Raw genomic sequence first — 26,842 nt, 5'->3', positions numbered from 1 at the left:
AAATTAATTTAATGCAATGATGCAATAGAAAGAATTTTGGTGAGTCACATTGACCTTCATATAAATTTTGGATCTTTGACAAAACATTTGCGTTTCAAAAACTATCTTCGCGGAAATATAATTGTATGTATATGTATATAATCAGGGAAAAAAACATTGATAATTTTGAATAGTTGTATTTATTATTATTATATTTTTCGAATATTAAGAGTTCGAATATTTATTTCGAATGTAATAAATTGGTGCTATCATAATTTAGTTCCTTTACTAGATTATGTGTAATTATAATGCAAAATATTATTTATTGATACTATGATTTTGGTGAATATATTGGAGATGTGATATTATTTATTTATTATGATCAATTTATTTTCTAAATAGGTTTTCAGTTAATTATAATTTTTATAATTAAGCCACTGTTTGAAACCTTAAAATTTTCAAGGATGTTTGTTAAGACCATGAATTTTATTATCTAAAAAGTTGTATGAAAATCAACATAAAAAAAATTCAACAATTAATTATGAAGAAGATAATAATAACGGCACAGATAATATTTAAGAAAAATACGCATGATTCCTAACAAATATATTTCGAATGGTTTTAAATATTAATCAATAATATTTATTATTATAATAGTAATAAAATAGTCATATTGAGTAATATCTTGACTAGATCATTGCATGCATTACATATAACACTCTCGTATAACAAATCTTTGCTAGACATATACAAGCTATAGCTGGGAGTTATTTTAATACTAAACGAAAATTATTTTAGGACCAGTCGGTGCCTGATGGAGGTACCACATACTCTTTAATAAAATATAATTCGGATATATCTCCATGGTTTTAATTTAACAGGTAAAAATTAAATGTTGTGGTCAAATTATGTGGTGGTGATATTCTAAATAATTCAGTGATAGAGTGAGGCCAAAAGTGAATATGGAAGTTTATGGCAAAAGATAACACTACAGCTAATATAATTTAATTCTGGATTTTGGATACAATATAATAAATTAAATTGTTAATTATTGAGTGATTCCGATTGATAATGGAATATTAACCAGGATTAAAATTTTATTTAAATGGCGATGGCAAGTGCTGATTTTAAAATTTGTTTCTAAATTGATTTTTTTCTATCACTGAGCTACAAGATTTTGTAATAATTATTTACTAAACTATATTATATCGTATTATTATTTAAATATTTTAGTAACGAAATTGTTTTACTATCTTCAATTATTGGAAGAAAATGTCACTTTTTATATAATTTTTATCGTCAAATTTAAAGTTTATTTAACAATAACTCATATTTTCATTTTCTACATTAGAGTTGGTATAAATAAAATAATTTAAAATTAATTAAAAATAATTTGAACACTTATTATAATAAAATTTCGTTTTGTTGCTAAAACAATTACCTATTGAGAATCAACAACTATTATATTATTAAGTAGTGAAATGACGTTTTTCAAACCTTAGATTACAAGACACGTGGCCAGAAATTATGATCGAATATACTATGATTTTATGTATATGTGATTAAAACCTGTAAATATCATCAAAAATATATTCTTTCTGTGCAAATTTGCTATTAATGCAATAATTTACAAAATTGAATAGTTGCTTATGCAGAAAATCGAAATATAATAAATTATTTTGATAGAAGTCTTGATCGAATTATTTTGATTTTAGTTAAGTTTTATCATTAAATTATTCATGGAAATTTTATATGATAAAGCAAATAGAAACCATTAATTTTTATAACTACATAATAGTGAATTGTTAATGTATTACATTTTCAAACGTAAATTTTTCATATAAATATGAAATGCTATGCATTTTTTAATATTGCTCAACAAAATTTACAGTTTTTAACTTTGGGTAATCTGAGTATCAGCTAAATTAGCCAAAACAAAAATAAATAAAAGGCCAAAAAAGTCATTAAGTACTGTGGTATATATGCTATGTAAATGCTAAATGGAAGCGAAATAAAAATTTGATCACTCTTACAAGTCTCGCGCCAAATTCAAATTTAATCACAGCGGCATACTAAATACGTGCTATTTATAGTTTACCGAGGAAAATGTGATGAGTCGATTATACTAGTCAACAAAATAATTTTAAACCGATGTTTTGTACGTTTTCTGATGATCTATATTAAAATATAATTAAATTGATTGGTTACTTGATTTTAAACACTTTATAAAACTCTTATAAATATGAGAATATATCTTTAATTCTAAACTCCACTGGATCAAGTTTACTTCTCATGTAAACATATATAAACACCGGCGTCTAATTTATACGCTCTTATATTCTGTCTATAAAATATGAATAATGAAATACACAGTTTCAATAATAGTCTATTGTATAGCATTTAAAATTCCTCGAAGTTCCAGAAATTTGCCTTGAAGCACCATGCCATTCACCAATAGTTTTTGTAAATTTTGTGTTGTCCTACTATAACATATGTTTTTATTAGATGTCTTAAGTCAACTTACAATTTTATTGTAGTAAAAGTGAAACCAAACGACACGATTTAAGTGATCCTCCAAAAAAATTGAATTATGGCGGAAGCCGAAGGAGGCTCCGAGCAGGATGATGTTTCATTCTTGCGCACGGTAAGTTTGTAATTTTTTCAAAATTTTGGCTTATATTTATAAATAGTTTTAAATTTCTGGATCAAGGATAATAAGAATTAACAAGATTTTAATCATTTTTGGAAAATATTTTTTTAACCTTATTAGATGTCCTTAGCCATTTATAAAATGTCCTTAGTGGACATCTAGTAAATCTGAAGCCAATATAATGAGATAAATGATATAAGAATAAAAAATCGCTATAGTAGAAGTAGCAAAGAGATACTTTAATAACACGACAAGAACATTTAATTTTTTATTTTAAAATTTTTTTATTTGCTTTTCATATATATTCGCACCTATTACATAATATAATATCCGCACATTTTTTTATATTCCTTTGTAGAATGTCTAAATCGGATTAAAATTATTATTTTTATTTGAATTATTATTATTATAATTTTTCTCCAATTATATTGTTGTTATCAGTTTATTTTATTTGCATGAATTATTTTTATTTGTTTTAATAATTTCAAATCTGTTTACCTTAAATCTTTCTTATATTTATTCATGTACTTTCCTTCATTACAGTAATTATTATTTCATATCATTAAGAGTTTGGATAATGATATAGTTATACTATAATTTTTTATTATTTTTATATTTAACCTTAACTCTAGTTTTTCATAATTGGATGATTATATTATTTATTCTGTATGAGTATGAATGTTCTCATGTGTTTTTACTAATTTTATGTATGCATTTTATTTTTAATAATCGAATATTTTTAAATCATGTATGTAACTTTATAAAGTCTTGATGTACATTACATATAAAATAATATTGTGTATAGGCCCAACAAATTTAAATTCAGTCTTAGTATTGTGTTTGTATTATTTAAAGGTTTTGTTTTTGCTTACACTTAAAATTAATATAATTGTTTGCATCGTTGAATAACACTAAATCATAGTAATACTATAATAGTAAATAACAATTGACTATTGTGTAATATCAGAATTCAATATTGAAATTTCAGGAGTATCGTAGGTCTGTAAATAGTTGTATTTGCACTGCATATTATTTATAAAACAATTTGTTTAATGACTAACATATATTTAAACTGAAATAGTGTATAAAATGAAACACTCTGAGATCTACATTTTGCTTACAAAACTGCTAATATTGAAATCTCGATATATTTCATAAATTGCATGCAATGCAAAATTTATATTTTGTACATTAATAATTTCTATGCACAAATAAAATTGATACTAAACAAAATAGACGGATATTATTTATCATTATTACTGATTCTGGTTGATTTTACTAAAACTTGCTAATAGATTTACCATGATACCAGAGCTCTTATTAAATTTGTTTACTATTAAGCAATACTTACAGTATTTTTTGAATATTATAGGAAGACATGGTATGTCTTTCGTGCACAGCCACAGGAGAAAGAGTATGTTTAGCTGCTGAAGGATTTGGTAATCGGCACTGTTTCCTTGAAAATATAGCAGATAAAAATATTCCACCGGATCTATCTCAATGCGTCTTTGTGATAGAGCAGGCCTTGTCGGTGCGAGCCTTGCAGGAGCTGGTTACGGCGGCCGGAAGCGCAACGGTAAAAATAAATAAATAATTACTGGTGATAGTCAATTATTATTTATAAAAATTATTGACAATTCAACGTGTATTTATGTTGGTTTTATAGAAATTTAATGATTAATCCTAATGATACTAGATAAGAAAAGACAAAATTACATAGCAGTAAAAACTGGTATGCATTGTTGCGTTCAATTATAATTCAAGCGTAATTATTAAAAACTAAAAATGAGTTATTAAAATGTTTTTTATGGTCATTATATAAGTATCTTGAAACAAAATTACACCTTTTTATCACATTTGCTTACTTTTATTTTTCCTACTAAGGTTTTGTTATATATAAGCATAGTATATAAAGTTAGTTAATTCTTCAACAAACATTGACTGTAGTATAAACTGAACTAGACAAGATTAAATTTAGATTTACTGCTTTTATGAGAAAGAGTCAAATAACACTACTCACGATTTTAAAAATGTTGGCGCTATCTAGAAAGCAGTAGCAATATTAATTTATCGAAGCTTTTAATTTTTTAAGAACCCATGAACCCATATGCATTCTAAATGGATTCTACGTTTTAAAAAATATCTCGCAAATGTATGAAAGTATTTTAGAAGTAATTTTTAAAACTATACAAATATTTTAAACACAAAATTATTTAAGTATTGGAAATATAATAGATATTTTAAATAGCTTTAAGATAATCAAATACCAATTAGTCACGTTAGGTTTTTTGGCGAAGGGAGTGTTTGACAAAAAATTACGAAATGTCACGTGGGGAGAGGGGTAAAATAGAATATCATGCTGAGTTATTTTTTACCTGAATTTTTTTTAAAAAAATCCAAACATTAAATTTTTTTTCTCGTATCTAGAAATGCACGTAATGCTTGGTGGGGGAGAGGGTGTAATTTTGAATATTATCACAAATCACCAGAGGGATGGGGGGTCCAAAAATCATTAAAAACTCGATCACGTGATTAATGGACGCCCTCTAACACAAATTATCTATATTGAGTCAAAACAAATAAATTCTTCTTATATTGAATTTGCAGTTATTTGCAGCAAACGAAGAATATGTATAAACCAAAAAGATATCCAATTTCATAGTTTTCTAGAACAAATTACAAAGATTTTTGTATGAATCCAATTAGATACTCATATGAAAACTTCATCATACTTTTCCTTTTTTTCATTTTATGTTTTGATATGAGATTGTTACATAAATTATAATATTCTGCGTTATTATATCCAGTAAATTAACTCTAATAGTAGAAAAGTCATATGTTCTTTCAAGAAAACATTAACACTTACCCAACCAAGTCTGATAAAATTACAAGCAAAAATTTCAGGTTTAAAATTTTGCTTTCTTCCCTTTAATTTGAAATGTTTATCAATACGTTGCTTATATTTTTATTAGGGAAAAGGTACTGGTTCCGGCCACAGAACACTTCTCTATGGCAATGCTATACTTCTTCGACATCAAAACAGTGACATGGTTCGTAGAACATATTAATATAAAATGCATATACAAACAACCCTACTTAGTAATTTTATCATAATATTATACATAAAAAATTTTAGCATTTAGCATGTCTTTCAACAAGTTCGTCAAATGATAAATTATCATTCGATGTCGGTTTGCAAGAACATTCCAAGGGTGAAGCTTGTTGGTGGACCGTTCATCCAGCGAGCAAACAAAGGTAAAAAAAAACATGATTACCTTGATATTAATCACAATTCAAGACTATTATAAGACAAGAAATATTTTTCTGTTTCTAGATCTGAAGGTGAAAAAGTGCGTGTTGGTGACGACTTAATTTTGGTATCTGTAGCAACTGAACGTTACTTGGTAAGATAGTATTATTTGATAATACATTTGTATATGTATATTTATAAAATTGTTTTAGATATAGTTATTGTACAGATTATCTGCAATCATAACCAATTTTAATTTAAACTAATTTTTATTTTAAATTATGGTCGAATATTTGAAAAAAAAGTGAAGAAGATCAAAACAAAAATCCACATTGGCAGTGAACCATCTTACTTCAATAGATTCTAGATATTTTCATTTTGACATTTAACAGATTACAATTTTTCTATTTGCTTTTATTATAAGATATGTTAACACTGCCTAGAATTAGCAATTATCTTATCAAAAGGTATCAGCTCCAATTGAACAAATTGAAAGTTCCATTGAAAAGTTACATGAAATAAAATAAAATATTTTATTCTATATTGATATGTTATATTCACAAAGACTAAATGTGCACAAAAAGCTCTTAAAAATGTTTAGTTTTAACAAAAGTTGTATCAGAACCAAGATTACTTAAAATTACTGTTCATAGTTCTTCAGGATAACATAATTTCTCACAAAACCATACCAGTCAACATTAAAAATCTCAACCAAATTTTTCAAATCCGCACCTGCATTAAACTATAGGGTCTTTATTTTTGATAATAAAAAATAAAATATTGTTTATATTTTAGCACACAACAAAAGAAAACGACCTTTCAGTTGTCAACGCCAGTTTCCATGTTACCCACTGGTCAGTCCAGCCTTATGGAACCGGTATCAGTAAAATGAAATATGTTGGATATGTTTTCGGAGGAGATGTCCTTAGATTCTTTCATGGTGGTGACGAGTGCCTGACCATACCGTCAACATGGAGCGAAACCTTGGGCCAAAAGTAAGAATTCAAAAAAAAAAAAAAATAACACAGTATAACTTAAATACAGAACAATTGGTATTAGAATAAATCTTAAAAATCAATAATGAGTTAGTAACACAATTTTTCATAATCATTATAAAAGTATCCTAAATCAAATTCAAGCAATTTTAGCATATTTACTTACTTTTATTTTTTTCACGATCGTTTTATATATTATCATAAATATAGTATATATAGTTATTTTTTAACTAGCATTTAGTGTAGTATAAACTAAACGAGATACTATTCAATTCAGATTAATTATTTTTAAGAGAATATCAAATAACACTACTTACAATTCTGAAAATGTTGCGCCATCTCGAATGCAGTAGCATGATTAAGACTAATATCGAAGCTTTTACTAAGAATCCAACCATAATCCAATAGGATTCTGTGATTTATAAAATTATTTAATATTTTACATTTGCACTTATTATTTAAAAAATGTACAAATAATAAGAATCATTTGACGATTGAAAATATGAGGAATATTTCAAGATTGATAATTTATTATTGGCTATTGGTACGATTAGATTCATGGAAAACGCAAAATACAGGCGGTCTTAAGTTTTTTAATTTATATTTCATATAATAAATAAAAACAGTATATATATATATATACATATAATTATTTTTTATATTTTAGCATTGTGGTCTACGAAGGTGGTTCTGTGATGAGTCAGGCCAGAAGTTTGTGGCGGTTGGAATTGGCCCGAACAAAATGGGCTGGTGGTTTCATAAATTGGTACCATCCTATGAGAATCAGACATATCACTACTGGCAGATATCTAGGAGTTAATGAAAACAATGAACTGTATTTAGTCAGAAGGTAAGAAACTACGAAATCTAGAAATCATAATAAAAGTACTCATCAATATATCATTTGAAAATTATTAATAGTTTTAGGAATTTAGTAGAACTACTAAAAGTACAACTTCTATATAAATACATCATTTGATTTTTCCAAATTTTTCCTAATATTTTTTCAAACAACTCTAAAGCACCTTGTATTAATTATAGCATACAAATTTCAATTTATTATAACAATGAATATTATTATTTTAGAGAAGAGGCCACCACAGCATCGACTGCGTTTTGTTTACGCCAAGAAAAAGATGACCAAAAAGTTGTTCTTGAAGACAAGGATCTTGAAGTTATAGGATCTCCTATTATAAAGTATGGTGATTCTACAGTAATTATGCAACATTCTGAAAGCGGTTTGTGGTTGTCTTACAAGAGTTATGAAACCAAAAAGAAAGGTGTTGGAAAGGTAACTATAATATGCAATTATTTCAGAAAAATGTGTTACTTAGTTACTGCAGTATTAAATGCAAAATAAACATAACTATATATAACTAATTATGAATATAGCATTTTAGTGTAATTTTTGATATTCTGTTTAATTTTATTTTGTGGCCAAAAACTTAGTATATGCTGTAGTAATTATTTTATTATTTATATCAACAACATGATAAATTTCTAATACATTAGAATTTTAATTTACATACACAAAAATTAGAAATTTGGTAAAACCATTATAATGATTAAACGTATTGTAGTTACATCTGTAATTATGTTATGATCTAATACGTGTTCTTTTTTTACAAAAGGTTGAAGAAAAACAAGCAATCTTACACGAAGAAGGTAAAATGGACGATGGCCTAGATTTCTCAAGATCTCAGGAGGAGGAATCCAGGACAGCGAGAGTTATCAGAAAATGTTCCAGTTTGTTCACGAAATTCATAAAGTAAGATTTATTGTTATAGATCCTAATTCAATATATGATATATGATAACTAATGTTTCTAAATTAATAATTAATTATCTTTATTTTCAGTGGTTTGGAAACATTACAAACAAATCGAAGGCATTCTTTGTTTTTTGCTTCTGTCAATCTTAGTGAAATGGTTATGTGTCTTGAAGATTTGATCAATTATTTTGCCCAACCTGATGAAGAAATGGGTAAGATGTTTGAATATAATAAATATGCAATTTTTTTATTAACTATATATTTTATATAATATATATATATATATATATATATATACACATATAAATATACATATATTTATAGAAATCTATCCATAACAATAAAATTATTTTTACTCCAGAGCATGAAGAAAAACAGAACAGGTTCCGTGCTTTGAGAAATAGACAAGACTTGTTCCAAGAAGAGGGAATATTAAATTTAATTTTAGAAGCTATTGATAAAATAAACGTAATAACATCACAAGGATTCTTGGCAGGATTTTTAGCCGGCGACGATGCTGGCCAATCTTGGGAAATGATTTCTGGATATTTGTACCAACTGTTGGGTAAATACATATAGAATTAATGGGTTGATTTAAATGTGAATGGATTAAATATTGTATTGATAGATTTTTTCAACAGTAAACGCGATTCTTACCGAGCATTAACATATTGTATATTGGATACAACTTTATCATTATTTCTGCCTGACTTATCGAAACCACCTTTACCTTAGCGAGTCTAAATAAATATTAACTTTGGAAATATTTAGATACTATTTCTTTTAGTTTCAAATCGGATCAATCTTATGTATATCGCATATATAAAAACATAAATTATCGATAGTTTATTAATCAATCATCAATTTTGCAAGATGAACCTGTTGCTACTACATACGACAGAATACTGTTAAGTTTTGTTGTTTATTTTTTATTATTTTTATAGCCGCAATTATAAAAGGAAACCACACAAATTGTGCTCAATTTGCCAATTCAAATCGTCTAAATTGGTTATTTTCACGTTTGGGGTCTCAGGCGTCATCTGAGGGCACTGGAATGTTGGATGTATTGCATTGTGTCCTTATTGATTCGCCAGAAGCTTTGAATATGATGAGGGTAATTATAAAAAAAACTATATAAATTAATTTTTAATTAGGTATCAACGTTTTCCCACATACTATATATATATATATATATATATATATATATATATATATATATTAGGGTAGTCCTTAAAATGGACATTTTCGAATTTCCTTGCTCCCAGGGGCTTAAATGGTTCCAAATTGATAAAAAACAATTCTCTGAAAGTTTTAGCTCTTAATATTAACGTTTAGATAGAGCGCAATTCAATCAAAGTTTGTACCCTACGAATTTTCACTTTTAATTCATTTGTCGCAAAGTTATACCTAATTTTTTTTTTTAATTTTCAATATATATAATGTGGGTGTGATATGTTCATAACAAAAAATTATCAACAAGATTACATCTTCCACATTTTTGCTAATCCTTTAGCTATTAATTAACTACAGTTAATTATCAGCATCATAATATAACAAATATCCAATACTTTTTATCACTAAATTAATAATATTAAAATCAATCAAATAAATAAAAAATAATCAAGAACTCTTAATTATATTTATTAAATTAGTACTAATACTAATCTACATCTATAGTCGATAAAAGTAATGAAAATTGTATTAGCAGTATTAATTAATTTAAAATTAAAATACTTAATACTAGTACTATTTTTAATGTAGAACTATTAACGTAAGGATTTATTATTGTTCAAAATCTACTACTCGTGCACTTTATTCAAATATAAAAATGCAATAGGCAGGAGTGGTAAAATGTTTTTGATATCACAAAAAATAGTGGAGTAAAGAATACTTATTTATATTATAAAATATTCGATTTTTTCATAAATCAATTTTTCTAGGACGAGCACATCAAGGTAATAATTTCGCTTTTGGAGAAACACGGTCGCGACCCTAAGGTCTTGGATGTATTATGTTCCCTATGTGTGGGTAACGGAGTTGCAGTACGTTCTTCACAAAACAACATTTGCGACTTTCTTCTACCTGGAAAAAACCTGTTGCTTCAGACACAACTAGTTGATCATGTAGCCAGGTAATCAGGCAAATATAAAGTCTAAAAATAGTCTATATAATGTATAAAAATTCAAAAACAGAGCATGAAAAAAAATTTCGTTTTTTTTTTTAAACCGAATTTTTTTCTGTCTTTTTATCACAATGAAAATGTTTGACACTTTTAATATGCCCAAATACAAAATATAATTGTGTCATTCTAATTAAACTAATATTTTATTTTTTTAGTATTCGACCAAACATTTTTGTTGGAAAAGTTGAAGGTTCAGCAGTATACCAGAAATGGTATTTTGAAGTTACAATGGACCACTTGGAACAAACAACCCATATGATGCCACATTTGCGAATTGGATGGGCAAACACTACCGGGTAATTTTATATAACATTACTAATAATTTTATTTTTATTAAAATAGTGAATAAACTTTGGATCAATAATGAATATACACTAAATAAATTCTTAATATTCTACTTGTAAAATTTATAATTATTGGATTAATATCGAATATTTTCTTAAGCATTTTCCACACTACTTGTCGAAAGTGAATCATATAATATTAAAGAAAGTGCCGATAAAGTATTTTGCTGGTGTCAGTTTTTAAAAACCTAAGTTTGTATTATATATCATTTTTAAAATTTATAACAACAACATATTATTTTAATTATTCCATTATTGCATGTTTAATATTTGTCAGAAATTATTTATTTGTTTACTGGTGTTAAAGACAGGGTAATAAAAACATGTAACCAATTCAAATTAAAATCACGCTTTTAATAATTAATAAAATGATTTAATTTTACCAAATTTACAGAAAAATAAAATTTTCACAAATATATATTTATTCATCTTTTGATGATTTACACGTATATTAAGTTTTTTATGAATATCTTATTATTTTATATATTAAGGGGCACAACTAGAGTAACCGCCAAAAAAAGGTGATTTTTGAGAATTTATATTAAAAAAATATTTTATCAATCATTTCAAAATTTTAAGAATAGATTTACACATGTTTTAAGAATACATAGTAAAATGTTTGAAGAAAAAAATTAAATATTTTTTAAGTTATCGTCGATCTCCAACGGCGCGAAAAAAAGGCCCTTCACTGCTGCAGTGACTCCGGTCTTCTACGAGGATGAAATTTAAAAAAAAAAAATTATTAATCTAGATAATATTGTCTGTAAAATGACCTACGTTAAAAAAAATAATCAAAAATTGGCAAAATGGCAGCGTTTTAAAAAAAAGACGAATTCTACCCATAATGTTGGTCGTTTTTGGACGGCCACAATTCGATTTTTGATCCGATCAATAGAACTATATAAAGAACATATAAAAAAAATTGATAGTGATCGGATCATTTGTTTTTGAGTAATTACTGCAGCAAATTCGGAAAATGCTGATTCGAGAAAAACGCGTTTAAAGATAAAAGATCCTTTTACTATATAATACTTTATATATATTGTATATATAGATATTGATAAAGATAAAGATATCTTTATACATATTGTATATATACTCTTTAAATGGCTGTAACTCAAAAACTATTTAATATATCGATTTAAAATTTTCGTATATTATTTTTAAAGGTATAGTCTATCGAAATATGGAAAAATTGAAAATTCGATTTTTTGAAAATTTCGAAGTTTCAAATTCAGTTGTGCTCCTTAAGTGACTGCTTAATATCCTCTAATTATATATCTAATTCACTAAGTGTAAATTATTTTTTTAGTTACGTCCCTTATCCTGGAGGTGGTGAAAAATGGGGAGGAAATGGCGTAGGTGATGATTTGTACTCCTTTGGTTTCGATGGTGCATATTTATGGACGGGTGGAAGAAAATCTTTGGTTCTTCCCGGAGCCGAAGAACCCTATATCAGGAAAGGTGATGTGGTGGGATGTGCTTTAGATTTAAGCATACCTTTGATTACTTTTACAATGAACGGAGTGAGGATTCATGGTAGCTTCACCGATTTTAATTTGGACGGCATGTTCCATCCAGTTATGAGCTGTTCCTCTAAATTAAGGTAAAATAAATTTAAATTTGGAAATCAACAGTTCCATAAATAATATACATATTGAATCAAAAATATTATTTTTCAGTTGTCGTTTTCTCCTCGGCGGTGACCACGGTCGTCTTAAATACGCGCCACCTGAAGGTTTCTCTCCACTGGTAGAATGCCTACAACCGCAACAAATTTTGAGTTTAGATCCATGCTTTTATTTCGGAAATCTCAACAAAAGCGTTTTGGCAGGACCTTGGTTGGTTGAAGATGACACTGCGTTTGTTCCCAAGCCAGTGGACACTACATCGGTAAGCAGATTTTTGATCAGATTTCAGTTTTGAAAAATTTATTTATATTACACATTTGCAATAATGATATTCTAGGATGAGTTATTATCATTATTTCATTGCAGGTTACTATGCCCAGTTATGTAGAAACAATTCGTGATAAATTGGCAGAGAATATCCATGAAATGTGGGCTTTGAATAAGGTAGAATCAGGCTGGTGCTGGGGTGAACGAAGGGATGATGTCCACAAAATTCATCCATGTTTGACTCAATTTGATAATTTGCCTGCTGCTGAGAAAAAATATGATTCACAATTAGCAATTCAAACACTCAAGTAAGTATTCATATTCTTGGCAAGTACTGATTTTTTGACGATTTCCAATTATTTTGTTCATAAATTATATTCTATAAAAAATAAATGTTAAGTTTATATACTTAATTTAAAATTAACATGTAGATAATATACATAATTATTCCGCAGAACTATCATTGCTTTGGGTTATTACATATCTATGGACAAACCACCAGCAAGAATCCGTCAAATACGTTTGCCCAACGAACCTTTTCTTCAAGCTAATGGGTAATTATGATATTGTCAACATTTATTAATATATACATATTGATAATTTTAACACTTGCGGGACGGCACCAATTTCAAAACAATCTGTAAACTTGATTTTATTGTGTATGTTACGCAAATTGTTTGATAATTGTATTAGAAGACATACTTTATTTTTGATCATTTTATTTGCAGATGATCTGAAACTATATCTCAAAATAAATTCTATTGATGACTGCTTATTATTACAGTCTCAACTTGACCTTTTCCAATCTTGGTGTATCTATAACAAATTACATCTAAATATATCAAAGTGCAAGATTCTTAGTTTTACACATAAGCGCGTTCCAATACTTTTTGATTATAAAATTTCTAACACCAGCATTGATAGATGTAATAAAATTTCCGATTTAGGTGTTCTATTTGATTCTGGTTTGTTTTTCACAGATCATGTTACTGATATTTGCAATAGAGCACATCAATCTTTAGGTTTGATACTAAGAAATTGTAAACAATTTAAGTCTACCAATGCACTTCTTTGCATGTACTATTCTATTGTACGTTCAAAATTAGAATACGGTTCGATTATTTGGTATCCTCATCATATCAACAACTCTGATGCGATAGAGAAGGTTCAGCGAAAATTTCTGAAATACCTTTATTATAAAACATATAAAATTTACCCTGAACGTGGCTTTGACCACAACACTTTACTAAAAGAATTTGGTATTCCTTCCCTTGCCTCACGTCGATTTATCTGTACAATTATGTTCTTATTTAAGCTTTGCAATAATTCTATAGACTGTCCTCTTATTCTCAATCAACTATCCTTTAATGTTCCAAGGCTATCTTCGCGTTCACAATTATTTTTCAATTATCCCACCCCTAAATCTAATTCTCTCTTAAATTCGCCAATTTTACTAATGTCCTCTAACTTTAACTTAATTAATAATGAAATAGACATTCACAACACATCACCTAATCAAATAATCTCCATCTGCACAAGTTAATCTTTTTATTTTCTTTCAAATATCTTATTATTTTCTGTTTATAAATATTATTGTTACATTCTGCATTATATGAAATTTTATCTTAGCATTTTATGTTACTAACTATATATTGTAATTTTGTGTATATTTTAATTGTTATTCATTATGTCAAATAATTGTATTTTTGAGTCCTCTTGGAGAAATCTGTGGGCTATATATTTAAATAAATAAATAAATAAATAAATAAATAAAGAATGGTGACGTTCAAAACAATTTCCAAATATATAGCTGGTTGATTTTGACATGTTTTACAATAAAATGTTGTTCGCCTTCCTTCTGGTGCTTTTCTGTCAGAACAATAAAATCCCTTTTTCTTTCTCTCGCATTTAGAAGATGCCACTGATAAGTCAGTATATTTATTCATTTTTTTGCTGTCATAATGGTTTGCCTTTTCTACTATATTGTCTAATAATTCATTTGTAAAATATAAAGTAAAATAATCTGTTGGATGTCTTATATTGCTTGGTATTTGTAGTCGTGGTGTTGATGTATGTCAAACTCGATTATTGAAGGAGAATCGGCACATTCGCTAATGGCTTTCCACTCTGTATTTAATTTGTCGAGCTTCTTCTTCTTTTTGTTGGTTGGATAATATCATCATCACATTCATCACTATCTTCGGTGCGAATAGTAATTTCTCATCTTCTCTACTGCTTATTAAATTTACCAGTCGTTTTGCCATATTTAAAAGCGCTCGGTCGTTTTTAATATTTAAAAAAAGACTATATAGCAAAGAAAAAGGTTAAAAATACTATTAAAATAATTTAAAATTATTTTCAAAATACAACACTGTTTATCACTGCTATATGTAACTTATTCAACTTTTCGATGCAAACTGAGTCATTGTTTATAAAATAGCCTGTGCCTCACAGAGTATGTTTGTCCACTCAGGTGGACAGCCGTCCCCAAAGAGTTAAAACATATTTTGTCTTAATAATTTATTTATTATTACTATAGATATAAGCCAGCACCATTAGATTTGAGTGCTGTTACACTGACACCAAAAATGGATGAATTAGTAGACCAGCTTGCAGAAAACACTCATAACTTGTGGGCTAAGGAAAGAATACAACAAGGATGGACTTATGGCTTAAATGAGGTATTTCAGTGTCTATTATTTTTGGCTTTAGTCATTGTCTACAATTACAAACACACGTTGCAAATTAATTACAATCAACACATAAAATTTGGCTAGAATATCAAATGCATTTATAAGCAACAATAAATATTCTTGTTTATTTACTTAATGACACATTTTATTATATTATTGCATTTCATTTACGGAATGCATGCAAATCAAAAATAAATTCATTATTAAGTATCTATTAATGAATTTTAGGATTCAGACAATTTAAGAAGTCCTCATTTGGTGCCTTACGCAAAAGTTGATGAAGCCATCAAAAAGGCTAATAGAGATACTGCTTCGGAAACTGTAAGGACATTATTGGTGTATGGTTATAATTTAGAGCCACCTCAAGGAGAAGCCAATGAAGGTATGTAAATATATTATTATTATAGTACCAAATTTATCAAAAACTAGTTGCAAGTGGGAAAAAAATGTGGGCTGGAAAAAAAGGTTGTTGACTCAATATATATTTTTTTTGTTATCTTCTAAATAGATACATATTTTATTTATATTTATACATAATATATTAATATTTTTCATTATTTTATTTAGCTTTATTAGCAGAAGCACATCGTTTGCGCCATTCAGGATTTAGAACTTACCGTGTTGAAAAAACTTATGCAGTCACTAGCGGAAAATGGTATTTTGAGTTTGAAATTCTAACTGCTGGTCCAATGAGAGTAAGTACTGAAATAATTTATTTATTTTATTAATTTCATACTTTACTTGTTTAATTAATTATATATTTTTTAAATCGCAATAGGTGGGCTGGGCAAGATCGGATTGTCCACCAGGACAAATGCTTGGTCAGGATGAATATACCTGGGCATTCGATGGTTATAATGTAAGTAAATTTATTATAAAATTATATGGTTTAAAAATTATTATTAGGATATATAAATATATTCAACAAAAATTATTTATAATATTTTATATGTTTTAAATTTAAACAAAAATATTTTTAAAATGTAACTATTAAAATAATAATAAGTTATCGAATTAGATTACGAAGGAGCACGCTGGTATTAGCGAATCTTTCGGACATAAGTATCTTGTTGGAGATATTGTGGGATGTTTTCTGGACTTAAACGATTCGATTATTAGTATGATATATTTTCGATTTAATGTTTGCACGAAATTAAATAATTTTGATAATGTGACCCAGTTTTAGAATTTCCGTATGCTTCCTTCTGTACATTGACAAAATTCACTGTGATCATTGTGTACAATTTTCCAAGCATGTTGTACATTAGAAAAAATTCATCGTCTCCAATAATTCGAATTTTTAGTATTTGTGGTATAAACGTGAAGAATATAAAATATCTTTTTGTAGAATATAATAATGGCGGTAATAAAAGTAGTAGTTTTTTTATATAAGTAGTTTTGAATGTTTTTGAATATAAGTAAAAACGAATTCCATATAACTGGGCTCTTGAGTTAGAAAAGATGATAAAAATATTTAAAGATTTTATATAATTTTGTTGCATGTCTTTTTAAAGTTAAAGGTACATAAATAGTTTTGAATATTTTGAAGATTTTTTATTAAATTGGTCCCACATACAATTTATTATAGAGAAGGCAGTCCAATCATATTGCTTGAGATCATTTCATATAGTTCAGATTTTACACAATTTTCCAGCTGCAGCATTGTCCAAATATATTTCCAAAAAATTGTTTCTCTAAAACTTATGAAGGGCTGACATAAATTCAAAAATATACCATTTTGTAATTTAAAAATTTATGTGAATATATAATAATTATTAATTTTTTTTATACTAGAGTAAGTATTTTTTATTGCGATTTAGTCCTGAATGTATGTCAGTTTTACATGACTTTTTGACCACCCATATCAATTCCAAACCTTTCTTAGGAGGAAAAAGTATTTTCTGGCAATGCCGAATCTTTTGGAAAGCAGTGGGCTGTGGGTGATGTAGTCGGTGTATTCTTGGATTTAATCGATCATACTATAAGTAAAATAAATGTTTATTTAGACATATATTTTGCCTTTCTAATAACTTGCTGCCCATAATATACTAGATCACAAATTAAAATGAGACGCCAAAGTAATTTGGGAACACTCTGGATTAATTTGTTTGATTAGATTCTTTTTATAATTATTACTTTATCATGCAAACCCTAGTTTTATTAATAAAATTTTTGAGATAAATACTCCAACTTAAATAATTTTATAACTACTAAGAATAAAACTCAAAATTAATTCTAATTATTGACGAATAATCACCATACCTTTTCAATATACTATTGCAAAACCTTTACAAAAAATCTAGCAGTCAGTTTTTACAAAATTTCGAGAACCTATTATTAATATTGCCTTGATATTTCTAAACAAATAACCTCTTAGTCCACGTTCTTTTCGCTTTTGCTGCAGCTTTTTCTAAAACCAAACAATTAAATTATTTTATGAGATAAGTTAGTTAGAATAATACATATGTTTGTTTGTAAATAGTTGTTTAATAATGGCAACATTGAATGTGTTTTTAGCACCCAATAACATTGAATGTTTTTTAAATACCTTGAAACTAACAATGATTTGTTTTGTTTCTGGATTATAATATGAACATCTAGAACAGAAATATTATTCTGCTACCAGACCAAATTAAAATAATATTTTATAATAAACTATTACATTAGAACTGTTTTGTTACCAAACAATTTTATACTTGTTTATCTATGCTTGCAAATTTGTAGATTAATATTCTAATGATATTTTTAGTATAAAAAATTGGTTTGTTGTAGATAGAAATAATTTGATAATGTCTGCTAATTAAAAATGTAATACTATCATAAATTTATTGTTTGTGATTTAACGTTACTTAAATAAATTTTATACAAATTTTAGACTAATATTCATATTCTGTCAGGTTTTTCTTTAAATGGAGAATTATTAATGGATGCTTTGGGTGGTGAGACCTCATTTGCAGATGTCCAAGGAGAAGGTTTTGTGCCAGCTTGTACTTTAAGTGTTGGCCAAAAAGCCAGATTATGTTATGGCCAAGATGTGGACCAACTTAAATTCTTTACTACTTGTGGGCTGCAGGAAGGTTATGAACCGTTCTGTGTGTAAGTAGATAAAAATAAGATGATATACTCAAGAAAAAAAATTAAAAAAAAAAAATAAATAAATAAAAAAAAAAATGAATAAATAAATAAAGAATAATAAGAATAAAAAAAATGTCGACTATGTCTATTATTATTCTTAGGAATATGAAACGTGCAGTCACATATTGGTACACGAAGGACCAACCCATATTCGAAAATACTGATGATATATCTGACACCAAAATCGATGTAACTCGTATACCAGCTGGATCAGACACACCACCTTGTTTGAAGATTTCACACAACACTTTTGAAACTATGGAGAAAGCTAATTGGGAGTTTTTGAGGCTATCTTTGCCTGTAACTTGCCAATCCGCATTCATACCGTAAGAATTAAAATTGAATATTTATACAATAGTAAATTATAGTTTTTAATTATTTACGATTTAGTGAGAGTGAGAAAATTAGGAGATGGCAAGAAATCCGTATCAGACAACATAGATTAATGGCAGAAGTCGATAGCAATACCACGCCTGCTCATCTGGAACAGATCATGAAGAGTGGTTTTACCATGAATGACATCAAAGGTAAATATTTTATATTTTTTATCTTAAATATGCAAATAACAAACTGCTTAAAAGAATAAAATATAAATATTTTTTAAATTATAGGTATTTCTCGTAACTATGAAGAGGAAGGCGTCGAGTCTGATGAGATGATGAGAACAAGTCCAGCTCGGCCTCCAAGAAAAGGTTCACTTTCTAGACCAGGACCTGCATATGATCCTCAAGGAGGTAACTAATATAATGTCTTAAGTTGCTTCTACGTCATTTTTATAATATTGATTTTATTAATTAAATATGATGACAATAATCAAATTTTCAGGTCTAAACGTTAATGGCAAAATGAAACGATCAACTAGTGAACTTGAAATGAATGCAGATGATAAAAAGAAAAGGGGACGCTCTCCATTTAGGTAAATATATAAAACTAAAATAACTAGTAATTAGTTGATCAAACAAATTACAATTTTCTAATATATATATAATTATCATTTAGCAATATTGAATTAAATATATTATTTTGGTTTCAGATTTTTCTCTCGTAAAAACAGAGATCAAAGTGGCGAAAGATCAAAATCCAAGGCAAGGACACCTGAACCTGTCGCAATGGCTGATAGAAAGCCAATTGGTATTATTAATTAAATATTAAATATAATTTTGATACTGATTTTTAGATATTTTTAGTTTTTACTAAAAATCAGTAGTCGATATTCTAATCCTAATGTTCATAATCCAAAACAATACAGATCTATAGTTCAATACATGGAAACTGATGATTTTTGCAATATTTTCGATGTATCTCGATGAGGACTGTAATTTGTCAGTTTTGCGCGACGATCGGCGAAGCCGTTTCTTTACAAATCGCAGAAAAGTGAAAAAATTTTCGTCTACGTTTTAGCCCGCATTTCTGAATCGATTTTGAAAATTCAAAAACCGTTCGAACGATATTGGTTGGGAATCGTGGTGATTAGTTTTTGGTAGAGATCGGCTAAGCCGTTTTCTTGTAATAAAGTTTTTAAAAAAAATTTCGGCGATTTTTATGATTATTTTATTGGCGGTAGATACCATAGTCTTCTAGATCATACTAAAATATTACGGCCCTACGACAACTCGTTTAGCTTTAAAAATTCGTCAAAGTTTGCAAAAATTGGTATGGTCTTTTTGGCATTTGTCAAAATTAGAACTTTCATCGACGTTTGCTCAAAAACGCCTGAACCGATTTCAAAAATTCAAAAACCATTTGATGTATCTCGATGAGGATTATCGTTTGTGCAATGATCAGCCGAGCCGTTTCTTTGTAATTTGAAAAGAAAGTGTTAAACTTTTCGTCCATATTTAAGCTCATTCTACCGAATCGATTTTAAAAAATCAAAAACTGTTCGAAAGATATTAGTTAGGAATAATACTGATTAGTTTTAGGTGAAAATTTACCGAGCCGTTTTCCTGTAATTAACTGTTGAAGCAAAAATTGAAGCCGATATTTATGGAACTTTTTTTGGCGATATATATCAATGTCTTACACAACTTATTGAAATATTACGCCCTTACGACAAGTAGTTTAATTTTAAAATTTCACCAAATTTTAAGGAAATGAGTAGTTTTTTTGACCTTTGTTAAAATTAAATATAGACGACTTACTTGGTATAGCGATAGAGTTTTTGGTTTTAATGAACATACTGAGCCATTAAAGTCCTATGGAAACTGGTTCAATTATAATAATTGTTGATTTTCGAAAATTTGCTTTTTCGAAATACTCCGAGTCAAAAGTGTTCGTTCGTGTTCAATTATGTGTTATAAATTCACTCGGAATACTTTTAATCACTCATAAATTAATTTATTTTTTATTGATTAAGTTGATTTTTCACACATGTCGGGAAGTTCATGTAGCTTGCCTTAAGGCTAAATACCAAACCAACTAGTTTAAATTTAAATTTGAATTCAAATAAAAAAAATAAATTAATTAATTTTCCATAGGTGCGCAGAGCAACTTGCTTGCCAGAATGCCAACAGTTCGAATATCACAGGTTAGAAACATAATATTCATTACCATTTCAATATAAACTTAGAAATAAATTTAATAATGTGCTTATTATGAGTAACTATAAGCTGTATAATAGTTTGTTTTATTAATCTTTTTTTAGGGAGATCTTAGAGGTCAGCCTCCAGCAACTGGTGGTCCCAAAGCTATGTCTTTAGGAGTTGCAAGTACTGGAGTTGAATCCATTGGCAATGAAGTTTATGATGCAGAATGCTTAAAATTGATTAATGAATATTTTTATGGTGTCAGAATTTATCCTGGTCAAGGTAAAAACTTCAAAATTAAAATTCATGAGCTACAAGTTAAACATTGAATTTTTCTTTGCAATAAAATACACTTGAAGAACAAGTCATAGAATAATATTATTCGTCGATGACTTACAAATCCAGTTTATTAATGATAAAATAGACTAGTCTGATTATTCTATAAATTCTTTACAGATCCTACTCATGTATATGTTGGTTGGGTAACAACTCAATACCATCTACATAGCAAAGAATTCAATCAGAGCAAAGTAAGGCGAGGCTCAGTAATTATTGAAGATGAATATGAAAGAATTATAGAAAAGTAAGTAGAAATAATAAATACGATAATACAGCGACAAAACAATAAAAATTAAAGTTTATAATATAATTATACTTGATTAATTTTAGTATTGAAAGACAAAGTTGTTACATGGTTCGTGCAGATGAACTTTACAATGAAGTCACTCAAGATGCTTCAGGAAAAGGAGCTTCACAGGTAAGTTGTAAATTTTTTTTATTTTTGTCAAATCAGACTTTTCGTTTGAATGATTTAATTATTTAGGGTATGTTTGTTGGTTGTTTCGTTGATACGGCTACTGGCTGCATCACCTTTACATGTGAAGGAAAAGAAACTTCACACAAATGGCATATGGAACCAGAAACTAAACTGTTCCCAGCTATTTTTGTTGAAGCCACTTCCAAAGATATGCTGCAAATTGAATTGGGCAGAACTGCAACCACGTTGCCACTTTCGGCAGCCGTGTTGCCAACTGGTGACAAGCATGCTATTCCACAATTTCCTCCTAGGTTGAAGGTTCAGTGTTTGAAGCCGCATCAATGGGCCAGGGTAAATATAATGGAATTATTAAAAAAAAATAGGTTTGATTTAACACTTTTTGATATTTTTGTTCAACCAGGTACCAAATGTTTCATTGCATGTCCATGCATTGAAATTGTCAGATATCAGAGGCTGGTCTATGTTATGTGAAGATCCTGTATCAATGTTGGCTTTGCATATTCCTGAAGAAGATCGATGTATCGATATTTTAGAATTGATTGAAAATGAAAGAATGCTTGGGTTCCATGCACACACTTTAACTTTATATGCGGCGTTATGTTATCAATCAAATTATCGGTAATTATAAAAGTATTTGATATTTCATGAAAATACATTTTTTTCAAATTTTTCAAATTGTAGTGATTTTTTTCTGTTACATATATTATTTATAGTGCTGCACATGCTCTCTGCATTCACGTAGACCAAAAACAACTTTTGTATGCCATAAAATCAGAATATATGAGTGGACCACTTCGTCAAGGATTCTACGACTTATTGATAGCCTTACATTTAGAGTCACATGCCACAACAATGTAATAATAATTTAAAATATTATTTATGAACAAAATATGAAGTGACAAAGGGTTAACATTATTTTGAATATTTTAGGGAGGTGTGCAAAAATGAATATATTATTCCTTTGGGTCCTGAACTAAGGGAGCTTTATGAGGACACTGATATGAAACATAGTTTAAGATCGCTGAAGACCGAATCTGTGAGACCACAAATGAAAATGACTGATATTTCGTAAGTAGATAATTTAGGGACCAATTCTGCCGCATAACAGATAAATATTATAGCAAGGCCATGTTACAGTACAACCTTCATACATTATGGTACTGAATCATACTGAATACTGTCAAAATATTATGTATTTAGTATGAATCCAGGCGTTTTAAACTGTAACGTAACTCGTATGTTATAAAGACGAGTCAGAAACGCCCTGTTACCTAACATCGTTTTTTGACATTTGTGCCATTTCTAAGTTATGTTTTTTATCCGACAACCTGAGAAATTCGCCTGACTGCACAGCAAATCCATGATTTTTATCGATATTTAGAACGAATTTGTATGGAAAGTTCTTTATAACATAGCCTTGCCATAACATTTGTATGTTTAGCGGCAGAATTGGTCCCTCTGTCTAACGTTTTCAAGATAAACATGTTATTTCTAATAAATTATTATTTTGTATAACATTTGATCAAGTTGAAACAATTATATTATATTCTGACAATTGCACATAGCCGCCTAACCCTAACATAATATTTATTTTTAAAGTATTTTTAACTTCCCGTAGGGTAAGTTATAGTAATCTCCAAAAAATCGATAATGGAAATGTTTGCATATCTTTACGTTTTAATTGTTTATGAACGTTTTGGCATACCTTAAAAAAATGATTTATGTATGTGTGTGCATGTTTGGAAACAATTTTTCATCCAAGATTTCGGGCGCATGAATCAAGCGATTTAAATGATTTAATAAACATTCGACTCCTACTGATAGGGAGATGTGCTAATTAGAATTTGGCAAAGACAGGCCCAAAATGGTATTTTAGTTTATAAGGTAACGGCCCCCGATTTGAATGATTCACAAAACATTTTACTTGTTTTTTAGAAAAAAAAATTTCATAATTTTCAAAAATATACAAAGTTTTATACTTTCAATATGGATTTTAAATTAACAATTTCGCCGAAAAATTAATATGTTTTATATGCGTTATTGTAATCGTAAGAAATATATCCTCAGATGGATTGTCTGCTTAATCTAAACATTTTTAGAAGTTTAGAGCGATAAGATTGTCACTGTATATTCCATGAACGAATAAATATATAGTTCATAATTTAATCATAATTATCTCTTTGAAAATATTTAAAACAATTGTTATTAATCATTGACAAATTTTTATTTATCATTATTTTTTTGCTCGAGTATTTAATTCTGGTACGGGAAGTTTCAGCAATTTTTCTTAAGACACAATGCCATGCACCACTAGTTTTATTTTAATTTAGTTTTTTTCTTTATTTTAGAGACAATATACCACCAATTATGAATCTGTATTCGCCCTATTTTCCATTGAGTGTGGTTCGTGAATTTGTGATGACTGCTCTTGCAGAAGCCGTAGAAATTAATCAAGTCCACAACAGAGATCCAATTGGAGGCAGCAATGAAAACCTCTTTCTGTACAAATTATAATCATATTTTATTAATATATTTTATTACTTCGATTACTAATAATAAGTTATCTTTCAGACCTCTCTTGAAACTTACCGATAGGTTACTTCTCGTCGGTATGCTCACAGATGAAGATATTGAGAAATTGTTGATAATGATTAATCCTGAAACATGGGATCCAAACTTTGAAAAGGGTAATTGATTATTATTTTCATATATACATATTGTTATATTTTCTAAATATTTTATAATTATTTGATTTGATGATTTTGTTACTAGATGGAAAGGATGAACACCGAAAAGGTCTTCTACATATGAAGATGGCTGAAGGAGCCAAACTTCAAATGTGCTACCTTCTCCACCACTTGAATGATATTCAACTGAGACATCGTGTAGAAGCCATAATTGCTTTCGGCCACGATTTTGTTGCCGATTTGCAAGCTGATCAACTTCGACGGTAAATCTAAAATTAAATTAATAAAATATCATTATACATATCTAATAACACACATAATTGTATGTTTAAATGGTTTTGTTTTTTATTTATATACTGAACAATGTTGGTCGCTTGTATTTATATTTTATACATTATTAATGTGTCATAATAATTTATTATTTTAAAAAATTATTATCATTATCAGATATATTGATATCAAAGCCAGTGACTTGCCCAGTGCGGTAGCTGCTAAGAAAACGAGAGAGTTCAGATGTCCTCCACGAGAACAAATGAATGTTATTCTTAGTAAGTTTATTGTATAAACATATATTAAATTTATTTTAACAACAAGCAATTAATTTGAACATATACTTTTTTATACCACCAAAATATCTCAACATTTTTCACGTTTTTATTAAGGTTTTAAAAACCTGGAAGAAGAGGATAAGGAAAACTGCCCTTGTGGTGATGACCTAAGAGAAAGAATGAATACTTTCCATGAGCAACTCATGACACACGTGTCTTTGTCAGCATTACAAGAACCTGAACCAGAGGAGGTAAATACAAATCTAAATTGCCAGTAGTATTTTTTATTAATTTGGCTATCATTTTTAGCCTGCTGTGGATGAATCCAGGACTGGTAAAATCAAGAAGCTATTTAATTTTATCAATACAGTCAAAGATCTAGAATTGGAAGATCAACAACAGGAGGAAGAACCAGAGAAAAAATCTCCTGAAGAAATATTTAGGAAGGTTCTTATATCAACAATTGTATCTTGGGCTGAGGAATCTCAAATTGAAACTCCAAAACTTGTACGAGAAATGTTCAGGTAAAATGAGAAGATTTTTCGTTATGACACTATTGAAGTCATTGATGTGGTAATAATTATAAATATCTTTTTTAAATTGTAATGAATTCTGAATTTTTATTATAGTTTGTTAGTAAGACAGTACGATTCAGTTGGTGAATTAATACGTGCTCTTGCTAAAACTTATGTGATAAATGCCAAAACACGACAAGATGTTGCAGAAATGTGGGTCGGTTTGAGTCAAATTCGTGCTCTTCTGCCAGTGCAAATGAGTCAGGAGGAAGAAGAACTTATGAGGACCAGACTCTGGTAATCTTAGAACTAATTTCAACTTTCAAATTTAATATCTTATGAATTGAAGCTCAATAGCACCTGGCATTGCCATAATTGACAGTTTTATTTTTTTAAAATATTTTTAGGAAACTTGTAAACAATCACACTTTCTTCCAACATCCTGATTTAATCAGAGTCCTTCGTGTCCATGAAAACGTCATGGCTGTGATGATGAACACTTTAGGCCGCAGAGCCCAAGCACAAAGTGATGCACCTGCACAAGGTGCTGAAGGAGGAGAGGTTACCATCTTTTTTTTCTAAATAATTCAATATATTAAAATGTATTTTTTACGTTTAGCCAATAATATTAATTATCTTTTTTTCAGGTCGCGGTCAAAGAAAAAGATACGTCTCACGAAATGGTTGTAGCTTGTTGTCGCTTCTTGTGCTACTTCTGCAGAACTGGTAGACAAAATCAAAAGGCTATGTTCGACCATTTCGATTTCTTATTAGAAAATTCAAATATTTTGTTATCAAGACCAAGTCTTCGCGGCAGCACACCATTGGATGTTGCCTATTCAAGTTTGATGGAGAACACTGAACTGGCATTGGCTTTGAGGTAGTAATTGAGA

The 26,842-nt window shown here is 28.4% G+C and overlaps 1 protein-coding gene across 1 annotated transcript in view; it reads left to right on the top strand.

Annotated features, from left to right (window-relative positions):
- Positions 1-741: 741 nt before the first annotated feature.
- Positions 742-26,842, top strand: part of LOC113373174 (ryanodine receptor-like) — a gene marked incomplete in the record, with an annotated part of 65,842 nt that continues 39,741 nt past the window's right edge. Inside the window, 47 exon segments of the mRNA XM_026613493.1 lie at positions 742-860; positions 2,517-2,623; positions 4,002-4,205; positions 5,602-5,679; positions 5,766-5,884; positions 5,964-6,033; positions 6,675-6,874; positions 7,542-7,724; positions 7,961-8,165; positions 8,506-8,642; positions 8,732-8,856; positions 9,006-9,209; positions 9,589-9,758; positions 10,585-10,775; positions 10,982-11,122; positions 12,483-12,776; positions 12,853-13,063; positions 13,168-13,376; positions 13,524-13,622; positions 15,608-15,749; positions 15,990-16,143; positions 16,329-16,456; positions 16,540-16,620; positions 16,780-16,879; positions 18,659-18,857; positions 18,998-19,222; positions 19,287-19,423; positions 19,508-19,630; positions 19,722-19,812; positions 19,930-20,027; positions 21,374-21,423; positions 21,541-21,703; positions 21,878-22,004; positions 22,091-22,178; positions 22,245-22,529; positions 22,600-22,817; positions 22,913-23,053; positions 23,130-23,267; positions 24,548-24,700; positions 24,771-24,886; positions 24,972-25,149; positions 25,334-25,434; positions 25,549-25,685; positions 25,744-25,958; positions 26,064-26,246; positions 26,357-26,510; positions 26,597-26,829. Coding sequence (XP_026469278.1) covers positions 2,570-2,623; positions 4,002-4,205; positions 5,602-5,679; positions 5,766-5,884; positions 5,964-6,033; positions 6,675-6,874; positions 7,542-7,724; positions 7,961-8,165; positions 8,506-8,642; positions 8,732-8,856; positions 9,006-9,209; positions 9,589-9,758; positions 10,585-10,775; positions 10,982-11,122; positions 12,483-12,776; positions 12,853-13,063; positions 13,168-13,376; positions 13,524-13,622; positions 15,608-15,749; positions 15,990-16,143; positions 16,329-16,456; positions 16,540-16,620; positions 16,780-16,879; positions 18,659-18,857; positions 18,998-19,222; positions 19,287-19,423; positions 19,508-19,630; positions 19,722-19,812; positions 19,930-20,027; positions 21,374-21,423; positions 21,541-21,703; positions 21,878-22,004; positions 22,091-22,178; positions 22,245-22,529; positions 22,600-22,817; positions 22,913-23,053; positions 23,130-23,267; positions 24,548-24,700; positions 24,771-24,886; positions 24,972-25,149; positions 25,334-25,434; positions 25,549-25,685; positions 25,744-25,958; positions 26,064-26,246; positions 26,357-26,510; positions 26,597-26,829 — 7,052 coding nt within the window.

Source organism: Ctenocephalides felis, unplaced genomic scaffold, assembly GCF_003426905.1.
Source record: "Ctenocephalides felis isolate EL2017-DRISC unplaced genomic scaffold, ASM342690v1 CF-g0.4_SCAFFOLD_01604, whole genome shotgun sequence".
Lineage (NCBI taxonomy): Eukaryota > Metazoa > Arthropoda > Insecta > Siphonaptera > Pulicidae > Ctenocephalides > Ctenocephalides felis.
Note: the sequence above shows the minus strand (reverse complement) of the source record. Positions and strands in the feature narration are given on the sequence as shown.